Raw genomic sequence first — 22113 nt, 5'->3', positions numbered from 1 at the left:
CTTCTTCCTTATATCATGTTCAGTAAATTGATTTAATGTATACATGGATTTAAGGGCATGTTTAGTTTGGGAAAGTGCTATGGACTGCTTGTTATAAATAGTCTCTTCAGATATGTGCCAGTATGTGTTACCTGGAAGTAGTTGTGTAGCAATTTCACTTCAGATTCAATGGGTGTCAATTGCACTTTGAGTGAGAGTGAAGAGAGGGGAAAATGGTAAAAGCATTTGCTATCATCTCTTCATAGAAATATTGGACAGCTAATCTAATAGCATCCAGTTTACACAATTCTCCAAGTCTAAGTTACCCCTCCAGGATATTTCCTGGGTTACTGATAGGATTATGTGATCTGAACCATAATTCATATCACTTTAAATTGGCAGGTTAATTTACCTCGTGAGTAATCTCTATAATGCAGAAATTCAACCACTTTAGGAATACATTCCTGATCAGAGTGGTTTGATTTTTTTTAAGACAGCACTCTATTCTCTTGCCCAGGGTGATAGTTTAGAGCCCCCCCCCCAAAAAAAAAGGGATTCTGTATTGTGTAACTCAAAAATGATACTCCATGTACACAAAACAATGCCGTCACTGTGTTGTATCCTGGCCAAGTAATGGTTTGTTCATTTCAAACCAGCATGTTGCCGTGTTTCAAGCAGCAGAGAGTTGCAAACTGACACACAGCAAACTCAAACTGACATCATTAGGAGCTGATTGCTGGGGTTAGATCACTCAAAGACATTGTGCATGATTTCATCATCTGTCAGTTACGGGTTTTTCACACTTGTAAAATAAAAGCACCATAATTAACCTTTACCGTTGTGTAATTAACCTTTACCAATGTGTAATTAACCTTTACCGTGGAGCACTGGCCAATTTCTTTTATTTACATTTGTTACTGGTGATAGAGGATGAAATAGAATGGTGCCAGTGTGCAGGACAAGTGGGTGGAGGAAGTGATGGAGGAGAATTTGGGCTGTTCAGTGTTCCCTGTGTATATATTGACATAGAATAGAATTTACTTTAAGCATTACTGTTACATCTTTGAGCACCTGTTGATTTTGAATATATAAATTTCAAATCGGCTTCAAAGATTCAGGCTTTTATCTATTACTTAGGTGTATGTATGCTCATTTTCACTTGGAAAAAAAATCCTAAAGCCAGTAATTAGTGCAGATTGATGAGATGGGGAGTAGAAGCCATTGATTCTTATGGTTGACTTGTCATCCAAGGTGGCTTGTTGGATGGTGGAGGAAAGAGTGACAGCTCTTGAGGCTGCAGATTTTGGTTTTTGCCTGTGCTATAGTTGGGAGAAAAACTGGTGGCACTGCTCCATTGATCAAAAGCAAAGAGAGCCAAAACAATAGTTGAAAGTGCAATTATCAAAAGGACAAACCAACTAAAAATATAGCAGCACACATCAAAGTTGCTGGTGAACGCAGCAGGCCAGGCAGCATCTGTAGGAAGATGTGCAGTCGACGTTTCAGGCCGAGACCCTTCGTCAGGACTAACTGAAGGAAGAGTTAGTAAGAGATTTGAAAGTGGGAGGGGGAGGGGGAGATCCAAAATGATAAGAGAAGACAGGAGGGGGAGGGATGGAGCCAAGAGCTGGACAGGTGATAGGCAAAAGGGGATACGAGAGGATCATGGGACAGGAGGTCTGGGAAGAAAGACAAGGGGGGGGGCGGTGACCCAGAGGATGGGCAAGAGGTATATTCAGAGGGACAGAGGGAGAAAAAGGAGAGTGAGAGAAAGAAGGTGTGCATAAAAATGAGTAACAGATGGGGTACAAGGGGGAGGTGGGGCCTTAGCGGAAGTTAGAGAAGTCGATGTTCATGCCATCAGGTTGGAGGCTACCCAGACGGAATATAAGGTGTTGTTCCTCCAACCTGACCAGCATCTGCAGAATTCTTGTTGTTTGCGTTTAAAAAATATAGCAGAGTGCATTGTGTGTGACATGTATAATACTACTGTCATTTTATACAGTGTATTATTTATGTTACCAGGGCCAATACCACAGGTGACCTACTTGAATGTACTAAAAACAATTTGTTTTTTTTATACCAGGTGTCATGCACTGTTACCTATAAAAAAAATTCAAAAGTTGAGGGAAGTGCACCAACTGTTGAATGCTGAACACTGCTGACCGAGGTCCAAAACTAACTGGCAGTTCAGAATTAAATATCTTAACCAACCAACAATAAGCACTAAGTGATCTGAATATATGTTTACTTACTAACTATAACACTTGTATTTTATTAGAATAATGCATGTGTACTTACTTACTGCACGTTATACCACTGGCATTTAGGATAGCAGTGAAGGTCCTCCATCTCTGCAGTGTTTGGTGTTTCCTTCATCATGTCAGTAGCTTCCTCTCAGTTTTCACTGCTGTCAGTCCCGGATGGAAACTCAGATGTAGAAGCATTCTTCATTGCTGTTTCCATAACAATTTTGTTTTACCAGTCAGGGTTGTTAGCCCTGAGATGAACCCCTGAAGCTGGAGGACCGGCGGACCACTCTTAGTCTGACCTCTGCCCTTTGACCTGTTTGGCATGGGTGACTCTACCTAGAGCCTCCAGCCAGCATAGTTTTCAGGGTCATTTAGGTATGTAAGCACCCAAACTATGAAAAGGTTGTGGCCCTGTCGGAGGGCATTGAGTACTGCATAGCTTAAAATGGTCCCCGTTACATAGTATCTTATCTGCTATGCCACAAGCAACCACATACAAACTCCACTAGTATTGTATTAAAATGGCAATGCAATAGAGATATCTCACTCTCCAGATGTCACCCTCCAGATATCACGGGAGATTACAGACACAGAATAATGTTGCTAAGCTAGTTGCATCTGATGTTTGCCTCTCACATGCAGCCTGAAACTGACAAGCACATTATGACCTGCAAAGTTTCTTGAACAAACGCAAATAAAATCTGAATAACAAAATTATTATCTGTGGCCTTGAGAGATCTGTTTTTCACTTTAAGAGCATGACGTGCTGTGTGTTTGGAGTTTAATACTTCCTGCTTTCTGTATGGTTTATGCATTTCCACTCTTTCTCTAATTTCCTGCAGGCAGGTTCTGATAAGTGATGGTATAAAGTTACTTGTGCAATGGCTGCTGGAAGAGATTTGCTTAATTGGCAACTTCTCAATACATTCAGAGATAGTCCAGAACTAAGTTGTTCAATCATCTGGGTGCTATTGTAATCAAGTCGGAATCTGACCTGAACTCTTTATAGTTTACAAAGGCTGGCAGTGAGAATCTCGGCTTGTTAGTCTTGCCTTAACAGAGGAATATGAAGCCAGTTTAGTACACATAATCATCTGGAGGTCGATTGAGAGAGCACAGACCAGAAAACTGACCTTTTTGGGATGGTGTTCGTACTATGGTGTTCTCCAGCAATAAAGTGTTGGAGCAATAGTATTCATAGACATTTATTTACCATTGAAATAAGGAAACAGTAGCCACAATGTATTCAATAACTGCACATTAAATATAGAAATGATGTGCCTGTAAATTGGATGTTGTCCCTTTTTGTAAATACTAAAGCCAAGTCTGCTAAAGATCATGAAATTGGCCAAAGTATATTGAAAACAGCCCAGTAGATGATTTGCATCCAGACTGATGTGTTAAAATAGGACCATCAAAGATCCCAATGGGACTGAGTTCATTTGGGCATGACTTCTGACAAATGCTGTGCATAATCGTAAAAGGTTATCAGCCTTTTAAAGCACACTAGATGGCAGAGGGGACAGCCATACACAATATCACTGCCATGGAGAGAGAAGGAGCGAGAGAGGGAGGGAGAGGGAGAGAGAGAGAGAAAGAGAGAAAGAGACTGCAGGGGAGAGAGAGGACTCTCAGAATCTCTGAGAGAGACTTGGCATTCTCAATGGTGAGACAAATGCCAGTAGGATAACATTGGAAGCTCATGGCAAGAAGTAACTCCAGGTGTCTCCTCCAGATGTGAGAATCTGTTCTCATTTGAGCAGTGTAAAAATAAATTTCATGTCTTCACAAGAAATGCCACAACACTGACAATATAATGAGCCAGCTCAGTAAATGGATCAAGAATTCATTTATTGATGTGTTCTGATTAGGGTAAGTGTTAGTGCCAAGCAGATGTGAGGCTTATTCAGAATCAGCTGGGCTCTTTCAACTGTTTACTGATGAACTGCAATGGTGTTATGAACTGATTTGGGGAGAGGGTCCCATTGGATACAGTGCTATGATTTTTCAGTGTCATTTTTAATCACATCCCTATGTCAAGGCTGTCAATACCACTGTCCTTGGACATCAGAGGTTATGGGTTTTGAGAGGAAATGATTGAATGGCAGAGCCAACTCGATGGGCTGAATGGCCTAATTCTTCTCCTATGGTCAAATGGTCTGTTGGGAGATGAGATGTGGTGGATTTTCCCAGTAGCCTTCCTTTGTCCTTGAGCTCCTCTTCCTCCTGCTGGTTTTCAGCCTGCATCTTATCTCCCCCTGGCTGTGACAGAGGGGAAAAAGTAACAGCTGCTAGTACATTGTACTTGTAGGAAAATGGCTGAAGCTATATGTGCATAATTCCGTATCAGTAAGAAATTTGCACAGTGGTACTGCCGAGAACTTAAATTGTTTTCACTGCAGGTCGGGCCAATTTAATAATCTTCACCCTTGATCAAAGGCAACCTTCAGATTGCAGCTTTCAATATACAGCGATGATATACGTATGTTGACCAGATGTGTATGATATACAGAGCACATCAACCAGATGCAGACACCAGAATTTAACTTTCAGTAGCCTATAACACTTCCCACAGTGGTCTTTGCACTTCTGTGTCCCGTAGCAATCCACCGAACTGTTGCCAGGAGCCAGGGAAGAAGAAGGTAAACCTCACTACACAGGATCCAACCTCCTGGATGGTGCCACCCGCAGAAGATGTCTGTTCATTCAGTCTCCATGAAGATGAACATTGATGCACTTCCCAAAAACATGTTTTAATCCACCAGGAATATCCTTTGGTGATCTTCAACCAGTTTAACATTGAGGGGGTGGAAGATTTCTGTGGAAGAAAGGGTCCAGATGTTCATGAGAGCTGCAATCTGCTGGAGCAATTCACGCATGAGAGGACTTGTCCATGTTTTGGGCTGAAACCGTGCACCCATCCTGATTGACAATTATTTTCTTCACACAGACGCTCCTCACCTCACTGAGTTCATGCAGCAGGTTATTGCTGCAGGTTCCAGCGCCCGCCGCCTCTTGTTCCTCTATGAACGAGAGCTCATATTGGGCACCTGAGTACAGCCTGCACTCGTAGTAAGCCATAAATTTTGGCAAATCCTAGAGCTTGCCATCGACCTCCTCTGAGGGACCCAGTCCAAAGACTCCAGTATAGTGAGATGTCATTTTGTAGAACGTAAAAGTGAGATTGTGAATGCATTGCTGATATGAAAGGTGTAGGGAGGATGTAATGTCCTCAGGGGTAGGATCTTCACTGGTGGGCATGATTTTGCTCCACACCCCAGAATCCCAGAGCTGCCCTGAGCAGCCTGATCACAAAGTTGGCAATGTCACCACTCAATGAATATATTGGCAGCTCAATGCTGTATAAAAGCATTTCCCATTAGTGTAAGTATATCTGAGCTTTGGTGGGTGTCTGTGCAAACTGTAGTTAATTCTGAAGCAATACTATCATGTACACAAGAGGTCTTGCAGATGCTGGAGATCCAGACTAACGCATACAAAATGCTGGAGGAACTCAGCAGGTCAGGCAGCATTCATGAAAAGGAATAAACAGTTGATGTTTCAGGCTGAGGCCCTTCATCAGGCCTGAAACAACGAATGTGTATTCCTTTGCATGGATTCTGCCTGACCTGTTGAGTCCCTCCAGTATCTTTTATGTGCTTCCCTGTCATGTGCTCGGATGTCAGCAGAAATAGGAAAATTGTAACCAATTAGGCAATGTGTTCACTGCTGACTGTTGAATGAAGCTCAACCTTTATGCCAGAAGGGGTGGAATCATTCAGTGCACAACTAGTGCTACCACTGGACACATGCCTGAGCCATGGAAGTGACTCGCCCAATTTCCCCAATAGACCCAATTTCACTCAAACATCATCTAACTTGAGAGTTAAATTGCTTTAATGAATAGTTGTGCTTTCAAAAGGGTGTTTATTGATCCACTTCTATGCTACTATCTATAATAAACATCATCAACGTCACTGAGCCAATTGCTTTCTGGTGTTTTTGCCTAGCCCCCCACTATGGTTGTTTTCTCTCTTTATTTTCTACCCATTGCAACTTTTGTTTGCTTGATCCTTCATCTGGAGCCTATCTCTTAATCCTGTTCAAAATCCTCACCTCAGCTGGAACTGCGTCACTGCCTCCAACAGTCTCCAGCCTGTCAATTCTCCTGTTATAGTGTTGCCCACAGAACAGAATCTTCCAAGGCTGCGTCTTTTCAACTCAACCCCTCTAATCCCTGTCATGTGGTCTATGTTGGTCCTTCTCCCCCCCCCCACCCCTCTTTCCCTGTGATGTACCCAAGGTTTTCATTCATTAGGACTCCCGTCTGCTTTTGTTAATGACACTTTACCCACCTTGATTCTGCCACCTTTTTTTTGAGGGCTTCTAAATATATATATGAATAGGGAGGGAAAATAAAGGGCAGAAAGGAGTGGATTAAGTGTGCAGCTTGGTTTAGAGGTTTCCCTTTTTAACACACAGCGTAATGGTCACCTGGCAGCAAGTCATTAGCATTTCCCTCAGCCCCTCTTCCTCACAAAAAAATCCGCACCACATGCTAATTAGAGGTTTTGAAACTAAGCAACCTGTGTAAAATCAGACATTTTAATTTGCAGGTTTAATGGCTGTATTATGATAACTGGCTTTGAAATGTGCTTCTCGTGTTCCATCAGTGTACACCAGATTAACAGAGGCTGACAAAATTAAAAACCTTACAATGTGACCTTTGCCTGGGATAAAAGGCTGTTTCATAACAATTTCCTTTTGTTCTTTGTCTGAGCTATTACTCCAAAAGGAGACTCCGTTTAATCTAAGTAAATGCATCATTACTGGCCTAATCCATGTCCTTCTGTCAATGTCTGCTTTAATTAAATGAGAAATGCCAGCAAAAGGATCTCACACACATGGTTACGATTGGAGTGGGAAAGGCTGGTTGATTGGACCTGGATGAAACTGAGATTTCATTTCATTATTTTATCCTCGTGTCCAATTGTTGGGCTATTAATTTATAGCATAGAAAAGACTCAGATGAAATTTGCATAAAATATACTTCAAAAATGGCCGTTTCACTTATTTGTGTTGATTGTTCCCCTGCCTATGGTTATTAAATAAACTTGATTGTTCCTTGTTATGAGATAACAACACAGTAGTTTCAGATCATCATGAACTATAATCACAAAGGTCTATTTCCTTGAACTCTTAAACACTACTGCCATATTTATAATAACATATATCTGTTTTAGATATAACAGAAAACGGTTGGAAAAAAAATTACAGGTTTTACATATTTGAAGAGAAAACTCAATGGAATTATTAATACTTTGGAGATCAGAAACTTTAAAGCAGTGATTTTTTTTACCTGTCTTTATGGATGACCTTTGTAATATGATTGCCTTAGTTACTGTTTGCATTTAATATTTCAGTAATATTTGAGTAATATTGTAAATAATGTTTGATTAAGCATTCTTTGTTGTTTATGGGTTAGATGTAAAAGTACGTAAATGGCATATGCCATTACACCACCACATCATACGAACACACCTCACTTAAAGTAAAATCGAATTTAGGCTCGCATTTCCAGCTCCCTGGTTTTCCTTTCAATTAGTTACAAAACACACAGCTACCAACAAAGCTTTTGCCCAACTGCTAACTCTAATGCAGTCCGAGTGATTTTTGAAAATACCGTTTCCAGTTCTATTAATATTAAATACCTCCATTGAAAAATCTTTAAAATCTTAATGTATGCTCAAGCGCTAAATCTGGACATTGACAGTTCACCCAAAATATTGCCCTTCTCTCAGACGTTTCTGAAAACATTATGGCGGTGCTCAAATCTCTGCTGAAGTATTCACAGATTCTGAAGTGGAAAGGTCTACCAAAATCTGATTCCCTGAGTTTGTTTTCCATCCACCCTTTTTCTTTAATGTTTTGTTTTTTTCTTAACTAAATTGTACAAAGTATCAAAAGAATGTTTGCCCCAAGAGGTGATGGAATAATTTTCCTCCTTTTTATCTTCAATCCCTGGTTGTGTAATATGTAACTGAATAGATCTCCTTGTAGCATTGAACCCTGGAATGCTGTTATAAATGGTTGAAAGATGGCTGTTGTAGTGTGTAGTAATGTGGTTTACAAGTGGATCTGTGTTCCAGAATGATGGCTAGAATGTTCTGGCCCCATTTAAATCCTGCTGTACAATATCATAACTGCACCAGGTAAAAATATAATGTGAAGGAAGAAAAAAGAATCACGCAGCTGAGAGGCTGCAAATTGAACGCAAGTAAGTAATGTAAAAGCTCCTGCATACTTAATGGGGGTTCCCTGAGTTATTCTTATAGGACACACAATTCTCATCCCACCTTTGCAAAGTGTCATTAGTTAAGTTGTCTTCTGCCTTACTAGATGATCATAGAAATCTCCTGCAGCATCTTGAAGAAGAAGCGACTAGAAACCAGAAATGTTATGATGTGTTTCTGGTTCCTGGTCGCTCCCTTCTTTTTGTTGCTATCTTTTGCAATTTTGATCAGGGTGGCCTGCAGGTAACGATAATGACTGTCTCTGGGTAGGTGAATCTTATCGTTATATACTGCATACATACTTTGATAATAAGTGTACTTTGAATCTTTAAATCTTTGAATCTTTGAATTGGAGTTTTCACACCAGTAAATTGGCCAATATCTCCATCTCAAATACCTTAGTAATCCAATTTACGTGGCCATTAACTTATTGATGTACATGAGACCTTATTTATCCAGGAAGGTGCTGTGTGTTCCATTTTACAACAAGAATTACATTTCAAAGTTAACATATCTGTGGTGATATGCTTTTCTTGCCAATAGAGTATACTCTCACTGTTAGTTGGCATAAGCACTGCTGATGCCCAATGAAAGTGTGGGTAAACTTGAGAACTTTCCCTGATGCCAGCTGATATAGGAGAAGCCATAAAAAATCCATCCATGGCATCTCTCACCTCCTGATAAATGCAAACTGGAAATATTCCAGGATGGACACCCTGCAGAAATTTCTTTGTTCTACTGTGAATGCCTGCACCAAAATGAATCTCGGGGCAGTATATGTACTTTGATAATAAATTTACTTTGAACTTTGGAATGGCTTCTGAATCGCAGGCTCTTCATCATTGATCTTGGCTGGAATTTCAGGTTCTTTGTGTTCATACAGTAAAAGTGATGTTGCACACACAAAAAATATTAAAAAGAAATATGTGCAAAGAGAGTGGAACCATCTTGCAAGACAATAAAATAGGACAATCTCCCCTTGGTTAGCCTACATGTTAAGTGTTCCAGTGTTTCACCTCTGTAATTTTAAGCCGACTAAAGCAACTTGTTAAGTAAGAATTCTGTCAATAAAGCAGATCTTGTGGTATTAATCAGGGCAACATCTTCAACTGGTGGATAAAGTTGGCCCTTTGAACATTTTATGCTTTTTAAAGTCCACATTTATGTTGGATAGGGAAAGAGCACTGATAAATTCAGTTTTTCAGAACTGCTTGTTTTTGTCTTATTTATTGAGATACACTTAGGACACAGGATCATTGGATACAGTAGGGTCTTTTAAGAGACTCGTAGGTATATGGAGCTTAGAAAAATAGATAGTTATACGGTAGGGAAATTCTAGGCAGTTTCTAGTGTAGGTTATATGGTCGGCATATAAGAGCCTGTAATGTGCTGTAGATATCTACGTTCTGTGTTCACTCAGAGAGCAAGTTAGGCAGTGTGTGGAATATACTTTATCATGGGTGGACTTATCAGTGCTTGCATGTTATTTCTATAGATTTAGTCATTATGGATTTGAGTTTTGCATACTGGAAATGTAATGGCAAGTGTAATTAGCAAGTGGAACGATGGGAATGGTGCAACAGTGCCTGTGTCTCCATGTGAGGGAAGGAAATAATAGTGGTGAATGTTCCTACATCTGATTGGTAAACCATTAACACTTACTGGAGGTACATTTTCTGGAGTGGGTTACATGGTCGGCGCAACATTGTGGGCTGAAGGGCCTGTAATGTGCTGTAGATGTCTATGTTCTATGTTCAATGTTCTATGTACTGTTTTTGGGAGGAGACTGAATTTTTTTGTGGCGTTTTTCCACAACAAATAGCTTCTGTGTATATACTTTAGGCATCCATTGTGAAGAGCTGATCTCCTGAGGCCAATGGAACTACAGTGGATTTCGATTAATTTGGCCATTGTTTAATTGGGACAGCCACTTATTTGGGACAACTCTTAAAGAATAAAAACTAATCAAGAAAATAGCTGGGATTCCCTTCCTTTATTTGGGACAATATACTGCTTAATTGGGACAGGAAACTGTTGCTGAACAGCTTCTAACTAGCATCAGATGTGCATACTTATGTGGCCATTAGAAATTACACTGTGCTTAGAGAGAACAATTTTTAAATAATGTCTGTTGCATGCACTTGTGTTCAAAAAGCAGTGACTTTTGTTACTGATAGTTGGTGAGAAATAAGCTGCAAGACAACACAGAATTGTTTTGCTCCTGCAATTTCAAGCATTTAGCATCTTTAAGCCTGAATGCTTGAGTGAAAATAAAATGATTTCATTGCTTCAACAAATTATGAACTACGAAGAACTTGAAGTTATTGACACTCATCTTGAATGTTACAATGAAAATGAAGATTTGAAGGATGCAATCATTGATATCATTGTATGGAGGCAGTCCTTTATCTACTCTAGGAGTCTGCACTGATTTTGTTCATTTACAGTCAACCAAAAGAAACTGCAGTGTACATGGGATGAATTCCTCCATTGATAATAATTAGGAACTAATCCGCAATATTATAGTGCTCTGGTAGAATTGATAGTTTTTTAATTTGTTCAGTATTTCATTTAAGTACTTAATTTGTTACTCAGTTAAATGGCAGTTAGTATTTTGTATACTTTTTAAAACCTTTCCATGAAACTTCAGCTAAATAAGGTAGCTGCTTAATTGGACCAAAATATACTTGTCCCGGTATGTCACAATTAACTGGTCTTCATTTGGGAGTGGGAAGGGACAGTGGCAGAAGTGATGCTCTTTTACAGTGAACATTGGTCTTATATATACTTGAGTGATGTTCTCGATGCAAAACCTCCTTTCTACCACTTATTAATTGTAATTAAATATAGTGGAGAATAGCAATTAATTTGAATACTCACTTTTTATTAATATGGAAATGTGCAAACCTTGTCAAAGCTGTCATATTTACATACATGGTGTAAAAATATTTAAGACAGGATATCTGTTTTTCAGGTAGATGCTGAATAAATCTCGGCAGCAAGATGTTTTCTACTTCCCTCATTCCCCACAAGATATCTGACATTATTTGATGTAATAAAAAGGAAAAGTGTGTAACAGTCAGATTCTTAATTAATTTTGCTTAACCAGATGAAGATAAATGAAGCATGTTGTGGCTCATGACAATGAGAGGTCCATTTAATGCTTTTTGCTTCTATCCTTTATTCTCTCATTCACTCACTTGTACCCCTTTTCTTCTGCCTCTATCTTAGCATCGTAAGCAGTAATTAATAGTTCTGGGGAATGGTCCTCAGGCAGAGATTGGTGACATCTGTGCATTGCTTTCCTCTGTTTCACTTATACTCTGTTCTCTTCAATCAAGGCTTAATGGAAATTTAAATTCCCATAGCTATAACGAAGGTAATATAGCCCATGTACTTAATTGTATGACAGATCCAACAACACATCACAAAGCATAAAAATCTGGGTCTCATATGCTGCCTGTTCTCTATCATTCTGGTCTCTGCATTAAAAAGGGTGCCATCAGTGGTGGGAATATGCTGCATATCCTATTGAAAATACCACAATGCAAAAATGTCTTGCTGCCCACTGCCCTTTTTTTCTACGATTCTCTTTCCCTGGTTTTACTTTTATTTTTCTCTATTAGCTGTTTCTGAACAATTATAAAACAGCAAACAAAGGCTTGTTTTTAGCAGCTCCCAGGCATTGCTGTTTAAATTACCTTTTCGGACAAAAAGTGACTGTCAAGAGATTCTGTAATAGCCCCTGTGGACAGTTCGGGATGGTGCATGTATGGCAGTACAGACTTATCATTATGGCACCCATTCTCCAGTCGTTTATTTTTTCAACTATTAAACAATAGGTTGTTGATTGTGTGGACAAGGCCAGAACAATTATGTTCTGTGTTTAATGGTAGACCAGCATTTTAATGCCCTCTTTTAATAATGGTCTCATTATTGTTTTTTTTCTCCTTAGACTGGGCCTCGGGAGGAGGAATATTTTGTGGAGGTACGTCATTATTTTGCAAATTTCCTTTAGCCCATCATGTTGTATGTGTTACACAAAAAAAATCAGAGCTAATTAAAGCATCCAGATAGGCCACTGGTATTCAAGCACATAATTTAAAAGGTAGCATACATGATTGGCTGGCTAAAAGGTGGTAAAAAGAGGGGATTAGGCCAGTTGCTGTGGTAACTCCCACTTTCCATCAACACAGAACAATGCACTGTGTTTCGCTCCCACCTTGGTGCAGAAATTGGTTTTGTTTTGAGAGGAAAGGGCTTTATGATGAATTGGAATTCAGCCTAGCAGGATGGAGTTTTAAAGCTGTTAGAGGAGACCTTTGGGGATAACAGAGATGAAAGGTCACGGCAGACTCCATGGACACCAAAGGTCACTGCCTTTTACAACAATACTTTGTCCTCTGTGATTATCGGCTAAATGAAAGGTGCAAGCTTGCACTGAAACAAATATCTCTGCTTTACCAGGTGGATTCCTCCAAAATGGCTTTTAATTCACTGTTCATAAAGGTTAAAGGAGTCTTTTTTTAACATGCTCTTTGTTGCCAATTAATTTTTTTTACCTCTTCCCTGTCTTGTTTATTTCATTCATCCACATCAACACCTTCCAGCCTCAAAACTATAAATTTTCTGGAACGCTGTGCAGGTGATTTCAGCAGAGCACTATTCAATAATGGCATCAGGATATGAGTAAGGTTGTCAAAACCTCCCATGTTTCCCAGAAGTCCAGATTTATAGCTGCATTTCCTTGGACACTTGTTGGAGAAAAACACTTTGCATCTGTCCTTCTCCATGAGCTGCACTCAGCCAGTCCTATCCTTGCCCCCATCTTGAATGCTTTTTAATTCCTGCCATTCCCCTGTTGGAATTTCCTTCCGGTTGGTTATCTTGCTCTGGAGTCAGTGAAATTATGGTAAAGAGTTGGCAGTAGCAGTCTGCGGGAATAAAAATGAGCCAAAAGGAGTCGGACCAAAAGAGACCAGAGCAGGATGTTCTGAAATTAGGGACTAGGGAAAGACATCAACATTCACTGTGTATGGCTTAAAGGATAAAAACTAACCTACTTTTAAGGAGTCAGCTGGGGCATTTCAAAATATTTTTGCTATTTTGCTAGAGGGTTTCAGGATTATGGGCCGCTACAAATGCCTAAACTAAAAAAAAGCAACTGTGACACCTGATGCACTTATGGGGGAGCTCTGCATTGTCAGAGGTGCCATCCTTCGAATAAGGTGTTCAACCACATCTCGGGTTTGCTCCTGTGCCAGTAATATGAAGATCAGAGGAGCTGTATCCTAGGTATTCCGGCCAATATTTACTCCTCAATAAGCATTAAAACAAATAATTTGGTCATTGTTTTCAGTGAGGCTGCAGGTAAATTAGGTGTCACACATTACTGCAGTGACTACCCTTAAATGGATTCATTGCTTTTAGCTAGGGTGAAGTTGTCCTGAGCTTTATAGATACAAGTTATTTTTCCTTCTGGATTTTCTCCCCAGTTGCCTTTCATTCAGGAGATTAGCAAGTTACAATTACAATGCTACATTATAAGCAGTTTGTTAAGAGATTAAATAATTTTGCTTCTTCATCAGGGCAATACTGTATTACAAAGTAATGCAGGTGTTACCGTCAGTGATGCATCTATGGAACTGATAGGTAAAGTGAAATGCATTTTCCTTTTCACGTATGTTACTATTGCACACTGACCAAAGTGTATGAAGTTAATGAACTATTAATACCTCTAATGGTTACTGTGGGACTATATGCAGTAATAAGCAACAGATGTGCTGTGGGTGGGGAACCAATAGGAACCACCATTCTTGTGTATGTCATTTAGGAGTCTGGTCTTCAACATGTTACTTGCGATCAGGGTAACTGAAGTGCTAAGAAATATTGAGGTCACTTTGTTAGTTGATAATTAGAAGGAGTATAAATTAAAAAATAACAATTGTACCTTAGGTTCAATGGAACTACTGACAGAAATTCCTTGCCATAGTTACGGGGATGAGTTAAGACTGACAAGGTAAAAGAAATTATTGTTTCTATATAGTGAACTTCATGTTCTTTTTCCAGGATGTGGTGAAGCCCTTAACAGCAAATGAGATACTTTTTGAAATATGGTGACAGTTGTAATATAAAAACAACAGTTACTAATCTGTATATAGCGAGCTTCCACAAGCAACAATATAATAATAACCAGATTGTCTGTTTTGAAAATATTGATTAATATTGACTAAGTAATCAGAGATAACTCCTTAAAATAATGCCATGTAAACTTCATCCGCACCTAAATTAGTGGATGTAACTCAGGTTAACAATTCATTTGAACGTTCGTTCCAACAAAATAACACTTCCTCATTACTGCAGTACAACGGCAGCTAATATTTTTATACTCAAATCTATGGTGTGGGATTTGAGCCCACGGACTTATGAAAAACTGCTACTAGCTGCTATGCAGCATACTCCTGGAAGTTAAGCTGAGAATTTGATATTTACTGTTCTACTATGTACTAATAAGAACAGGGGCAAGGAGGAAAAGCCTGCACGATTTTACTGTGGTTTGATTGGAACATGCTGCAGAAATAGAGAAGAAGAAAGATGTGGAGAGACAATAACATTTTTAAATAAATAAATGATCACAGACTAGTGCTGATAAAACTACAAAATGTGTTGATGGGCAGATCATTTTTACAAGGCTTGAATCACAGAAGTATTTTAAAGGACTGTACAGAAATTCCACTTTGTTCATTTTTAACAGACAGAGTGAAAACTCAGATTTTTGAAAGAGTTCTGAGATGCTGAATTGGTTCCTGCTTTTATGAGAGTGGACTCCCTTGCCTACTGCTCATATATAACTGCTGCTCAATTCTTTATTCTGCTAGCCAGCTGCAAGCTGCCCTGGAATAAACTGGTGTGTGGTGCATACACAATGGTTCTCTGTAAAATCCAAATGACTTCTGCATTGGCAATATAATAAACAGCTGCTGCATGTGACAGGACCCTATACTAACGTCCTTCATTGGACGAGAGGAGGAACACTTTAAATAACTTATTAACTTTTGTTTCCTGAGTAGTGATGGCATGTCTATGATCTCAGTATTAACATGCAGCCCATTAAATAATGAGACTCTATCTGTGTTAAGAGTCAGCCATTGCTTAGAAAACCATGGATTTTCCCTTCTCCAAAGGCCTCAAATTCCACCTGAGATAAGGAATAGGACTTTGGGCACCTGAAGCAGTTATATTTCACTCTGGTTAATGAAGTAACTTATCATGAGCTGTGTCCAGGATTTGGAGACATCTCAACTTCAACACCAAAGACATAAAACAATAAATAAATGGCTTTTATTCAGAAAACATCTGCATTCTAAAATGCTGAAAAGTGGTGGACAGTAATTAGCTTCTGAATAGTGCTTTATTTTGCTGCTAATATTATTGGCCCTGTAGATAACACTCAAAGTGAGGCAGTTGTGTAATAAAGACAGGTAATTGTTATGTTGCAGCTGGCAGTATCTTGTATACACATACAAAAGCAAAATATAATAGATGTTGAAAATCTGAAATAAAACAGAAAATGCTGTAGGTAGGAGTCCTGCCAGTTTCTTTGGAGAGGAAAACAATATTGACTTTGCAGACCTCCATCAGAATAGAGTCAATTGGCTTGAAGTACTAATTCTATTTCTCTCTTCATTGGTGGTACCTGAGCATTCCCAGCATGTCCTGTATTTGTTATGGTTAAATATAACATTTTTTATATTGCGTGTAAACTGTGAAATTCTTGCAATCCATACCATGCTTGTTTACCTTCTGGCCTGCACTGAGATTCTGCACAGTCAGTCAGAGGAAGAGCAACGTGATAATGGTTCCTATACATTTCACACTACGTATATTTCAAACCTAGACAGTTTTCTAGATGCAAAAGATGTAGAGTAGAGAATTTATGCAGCAAAGGTCATTGGATAATCATCTGAATCCTAAAAAGTAAGGATTATTAATGGTATTGGAACATCAGGCACTGTTTCCTCTGACCTTGAATGGTCAAATGCCATCCATTCTATTTACTGTACCTAGTGAGTTCTCCTCCATAATTCTGACCACAGTTAACATACCCCAGTGGTCGACTCTAATACTGCATGATGCCATCCCTGAATAAGAAACAGTCCATCCTGATGCATTTCAAATCATAGTTGGAGGCTTCAACCAGGCTAGTTTGAAGAAAACCCTGCACAACTATCATCAGCATATAACCTGTAGCATCAGAGGTCCCAACACACTAAACCACTGTTATATTAAGATAAGGAATATCTACCATTCCATGCCCAGACTGCATTTCACTAAATTAGATCACTAAACTGTTTTTCTCCTACCTAGATACAGGTAAAGCTCCTGAGGTTAGGGCAACAGAGATTAGGTCACGGGAAGGCAGGAGAGTGGCTATGGGATTGCTTCTAGTCAGTGGACTGGGCCATGTTCAAGGCCTCATCTGTGGATCTAAATGAATACACTATGGTTGTCACGGTTTTTATTAAAACAGTTGTAGATGAGTGTGACCTACAAAATCATTCCGAGTTCCGCCAACCAGAAGCTCTGGATGAACCATGAGTTCTGCAGTCTGCTGAGGGCCGGATCAGAAACATTCAAGTCTGGTGACCAAGAAAGTTACAAGAGGTCCAGATACAATCTCTGGAAAGCCACCTCATGGTTGAAGTGGCAATTCCAGACTGAACTTGAATCAATGAAGGATATTCGGCAGTTGAATTCTATCACCCCTTATAAGTTTGAATCAAGTGACATAGGTGACAACAGGGCTTCATTTTCAGATGATCTGAAAGGCCTTCTATACCAACTTTGACCATCAAAACATGAAGGGACCACTACAAACTCCCACAGCCTCTCATGATCCTGTGAGTTCAATGTCTGAGGCCAAAGTGAGAGCAGGAGAGTGAACCCATAGAAAGCCTGTAGTCCTGATGGAGTACCTGGCCAAGTACTAAAGATCTGTGCTGATCAACTGGCTAGGATGTTCACAGAGATCTTTAACATCTTGCCTTGGCAGTTTGAGGTACCCACCTGCACCAAGCAGGCTTCAACTATATCAGTGCTTAGGAAGAACATGGTGACCTGCCTCAATGACTATCATCCAGTAACACTTACATCCACAGTGATGAAGTGTTTTTAGAGGTTGGTGATGAAATATATCAACTCCTGCCTGGAAGCGACTTGGATCCACGCCATTTTGCCTACTAGAACAACAGGTCCACAGCAGATGTCATCTCATTGACTCTTCACTCAACCCTGGAACATCTAGACAGCAAAGATGAATACATCAGGGTGCTCTCTATCGACTACAGCTCAGCATTCTATATCATCATTCCCTCTAAACTAATCGATAAACTTAAAGACCTTGGTCTCAATAACTCTTTGTACAATTGGATCCTGGATTTCCTCATTTGCAAACCTCAGTCAGTTTGGATTGGCAATAACCCCTCCTTCACAATCCCCATCAGCACACGTACACCACAAGGCTGTGTGCTTAGTCCCCTGTACTAATCGCTTTACACCTATGACCGTGTGGCTAAGCATAGTTCCAATGCTATCTTAAAGTTTGCTGATGACAGCACTGTTTTGGGCTGAATCAAAGGAGGCGATGAATCAGCATATAGGAGGGAGATTGAAAATCTTGCTGAGTGGTGCCATAGCGACAACCTCTTACTCAGTGTCAGAAAGACTAAGGAGCTGATTTTTGACTTCAGGAGGATGAAACCAAAGGTCCATGAGCCAGTCCTCATCAGAGGATCAGAGGTGGAGATAGTTGGTAACTTTAAATTCCTCAGTGTTATTATTTTGGAGAACCTGTCCAGCACGTAAGTGCAGTTAGGGAGAAAGCATGGCAGAGCTGCTACTTCCTTAGGGGTTTGTGAAGATTCAGCATGACATCTAAAACTTTGACAGACTTCCGTAGATATATAGTGGAGAGTATCTGGACAGGCTGCCTCGCAACCTGGGATGGAAACACCAATGCCTTTAAATGGAAAACCCTACAAAAACTAGTGGATATGGCCCAGTCCATCACAAGAGAAACCCTCCCCACCGTTGAGCATATCTACATGAAATATTGTAACAGAAAAGCAGCATCCACCATCACGGACCCCCACTTCATGCTCTCCTCTCAATGCTGCCATCAGGAAGAATGTACAGTCACACCACCAGATTTAGGAACAGTTAATACCCCTCAACCATCAGGCTGTTGAACCAAAGGGGGAATGTCACTCAACTTAACTTCATCATTGAAATGCTCCCACAACATATGGACTCACTTTCAAGGACTCTTCATCTCATGATCTCAATATTGAGTACCTAAGTTGGTGCGGTCTTTCATTGGGTCTATTAGGGTTACTTTTCTGTTATGGATTTATTGAGTATGCCCACAAGAAAGTGAATCTCAGAGTTGTATATGGTGACATTTACATACCTTGATAATAGCTTTACTTTGAACTTTGATTCCTTTTCTTGCCTTTGGCTTGAGGTCAATTATATTACACTTGGCATTTATCCTGCTTGGACTAACTAACATTGTAGGAAACAAGGGTTGAACCTTTGCTCATTCAGATTTGCAGAGCTCATCATGGGTTTCAAATTGAAGAACTCGCTTTCATCTTTATGATGATATTAGACCTAGGAATTAAGTCATCTAATACCACATTTACGTCCATTATGTGATCCAAACTCAGGCAAAATTCTTTAAGATCATGCACTTCATGGGAATTTTTAAAAGTCTGGGATTCTTGCTTTGGGTCCTTGTGCTCTGCGGGAAATTATCTGACTCAGAAGTGTCCTGTGATATTTAATTTGTGCCTGGATTCTGTGATGACTGGTCACATCAATGTGCCACTCATGAAGAGGTAGAGATAAACTTTCCAAAGACTGAGCAGATAACCAAGATACATCTCCAATTTGATAGTCCTTGTTTAGGTACGTCCTTATCTGGCTCTTCTTTGGCAACGCCCCCCCACCCACCAGAAGCCACACCATACCAATGTGACCCTTGCCTAACTTACTTTCCCTACCATTCGGTTGGCTAATTTATTCTATCCAAGCTTCCCACCACCCCCCCATTCTTTGCCCTAAAATAAGTGGATTTACTTAATGTGCATTGTGATGGAGGAGGTTGTAGGAAGGTAAAGCCTTTTCATTGGTGTAGGACACCTTATGTTATTCACTTCAAAAACTTCCAGTGGTGGGTCTGAAAACCAGTCCCGATGAAGGGTCTCGGCCCGAAACGTTGGCTGTTTACATTTTCCCGTAGATTCTTCCCAGTCTGCTGAGTTCCTCCAGCATTTTGTGCATGTTACTTTGGAGTTCCAGCATCTGCAGATTTTCTCATGTTTCTGAAAACCAGGTGCTCGTTGGTATGTCACAAAATAACTGTGACATTAAAGGTGCCAGACAATTATTAGACATTATTATTTGAATGAATCAACTTCAGTGCCATGGTGTCTATTTTAGAAACATTAATGTCACAGTTAATTCCTAAAGAGCAATAGTAATGTTAACTTTGATTCCCTTCAATGGAATCTCCATAACATCTGCTATTCAGATGATTGGTGATATTATATCATTTTAGCTGATTACTGCAAAACCAACAAAGTAAGCTTTACCACTTCCATCAGGTCATAGGAAATTTATTAGCAGCTTTAAAATATTGCAGAATACTTGACATGAATTTGACAGTGAATAAAAATGAACTCAGATATTATCAGTGTATTTATCCGGGAGACAGAGACTAATAATGTTGTTATGTTGACTACCACTGAATGACTGTCAGTGCCCTGATGTGTGACTATGCAATGCTTTTGCTTTTGCCCACCACAGATGAATTTCTAGGCAAATATTTCTAAATCTTATTCTATATGGTCTAGATTTGATTTTATGATTTGTCCTTTCTTATACCTTCACCACATCCCTCCATACCCTCCAATACACAAACCAACCCTCCTGCTATCCATTACCATCACTTCTGCTTCAAAGAAATCAATTGTTCTGTATTAACCTAACAAATTCCTTTATTATTTAAATACCACTGTAGATCACACATGTCCCAAAACTAGGTATATAAGCCAGAGTAGTGCACAATTTCTTCAGACCTTTTGTCCAGGACCCAATCTGATGTTGATAAATGAACCCATTTATCATGATGAACCCATCATGATAAATGATGAACCCATTTATCAGGATTCCCATCCCAAGGCTTGGTGTGCACATTTGAAATCAGTACCCCAGATGGGGTCTGATCAAGGCACTGCATATCTGAAGCATTACTTCCTTACCTCTTTGTTCTATCATCATATTAAATTACATCTTTGTACTTGTGGACTAACTTTCAGTGTGCATAGACGGTTCCTTGCTTCCTGGTTTATGTTCACTCACCATTAAACAAATACTTTGATTTGTCTTTCTCACATCTAAAATCTGTAACTTCACAGATTCTTTTGTATTCAATTCTAATGACATAATTTTGCCCACTTATTTAATCATGGAAAAAAATATTCTAGAAGAAACTGATGATTCTATCTGGGAATAATGAAACATGGAAGATACATGATGGGGTACTTTGCAGGATTCAATACAGCTCATATTAATTTTTAATTTAGAGAAAACTGTTCAACGTGTATTGCAAATGTGTAGAAGCAACAAATTATGCAAAGTATTACCCAGGTGGATTAGTGAAAATGTTGAGAACGATAAATATAGATTGGGGAATAATGGGGCATGTGTTGGATGTAAAAGGAACGTTGGACTATGTGGATTATACCCAAATGGAGAATGGGGTCCCGAAAAGTAAGGAGAATAATAAGACTTACTACATGATACCCAGAGGAAAACAGCAGGAAATTCAGAGGAAATCCGTGGAATTAAAGGATTTGTAAAAATGTTCAGTAAGGAACGATGTAATACATAGGGAATATCCGATGGGATACCGTTTCCTTAGTTTAATATATAATTGAATAGATTCCATAGGGATTTAATGTTCTTATTTAATGGCTAACATCTGAAAGCCTTGTTGATATGTCAGACATTCTAAAGACATTCCATTACTGGCAACACTTTCTGTGACAGAATTTGGTATTGTGGGCACATTGAATGACATCATTATTTAAAATGAAAATGCAAATCAAAGTTAGTTACTATATTATGAAAGTTGTCTAATACTAAATGACCTTTTTAGTACATGTGTGTGTTTATTTAATATTGATATGCCTAATAACTTCCAAGGTGTTGAATTATACTAAATGTTATTCAAATATCTATAATTAAGTTTAATTATTTTCTAATATCTGCAAAGTAAAACCATGTCTACCAGAATGGTTTTTGCAAGCAAAACACTTAACACTGAATGGAGGATTATTTTTAAAAATTTGCTGTAGGAATGCCTGATGCTTACAATGGATGTCTGAATAAAGGAAGCAGACCATACCTTAACATTAACATTCCTTACCTGGTTGCACACAAAGAAATTTTTCCTCCTCTCAGTAGACCATGATTCCATTAAACTCTAATGCTTGAAAATTCAGGCCTGCATGACGGTGATGCCA

General features: G+C 39.3%; 1 protein-coding gene and 1 long non-coding RNA gene across 20 annotated transcripts in view; one reads left to right on the top strand and one right to left on the bottom strand.

Moving 5' to 3' along the window:
• Positions 1 to 22113, top strand: part of sox6 (SRY-box transcription factor 6) — a 630558-nt gene that overhangs the window by 178525 nt on the left and 429920 nt on the right. For 16 of the 19 annotated variants that reach the window (XM_063061910.1, XM_063061919.1, XM_063061914.1 and 13 more), the window contains one exon: positions 12480 to 12512. In XM_063061910.1, the coding sequence (XP_062917980.1) occupies positions 12480 to 12512 (33 nt within the window). Of the gene's footprint in view, positions 1 to 12479; positions 12513 to 14479; positions 14544 to 22113 lie in introns of all 19 variants that reach the window. The other 3 variants (XM_063061906.1, XM_063061905.1, XM_063061907.1) reach the window with 1 other exon arrangement.
• Positions 1 to 22113, bottom strand: part of LOC134353687 (uncharacterized) — a 93177-nt gene that overhangs the window by 40200 nt on the left and 30864 nt on the right. The gene's annotated exons all lie outside the window — the stretch shown is intronic.

This window comes from Mobula hypostoma, chromosome 11 (assembly GCF_963921235.1).
Source record: "Mobula hypostoma chromosome 11, sMobHyp1.1, whole genome shotgun sequence".
NCBI lineage: Eukaryota > Metazoa > Chordata > Chondrichthyes > Myliobatiformes > Myliobatidae > Mobula > Mobula hypostoma.
This window is presented reverse-complemented; position numbering and strand designations above follow the sequence as displayed.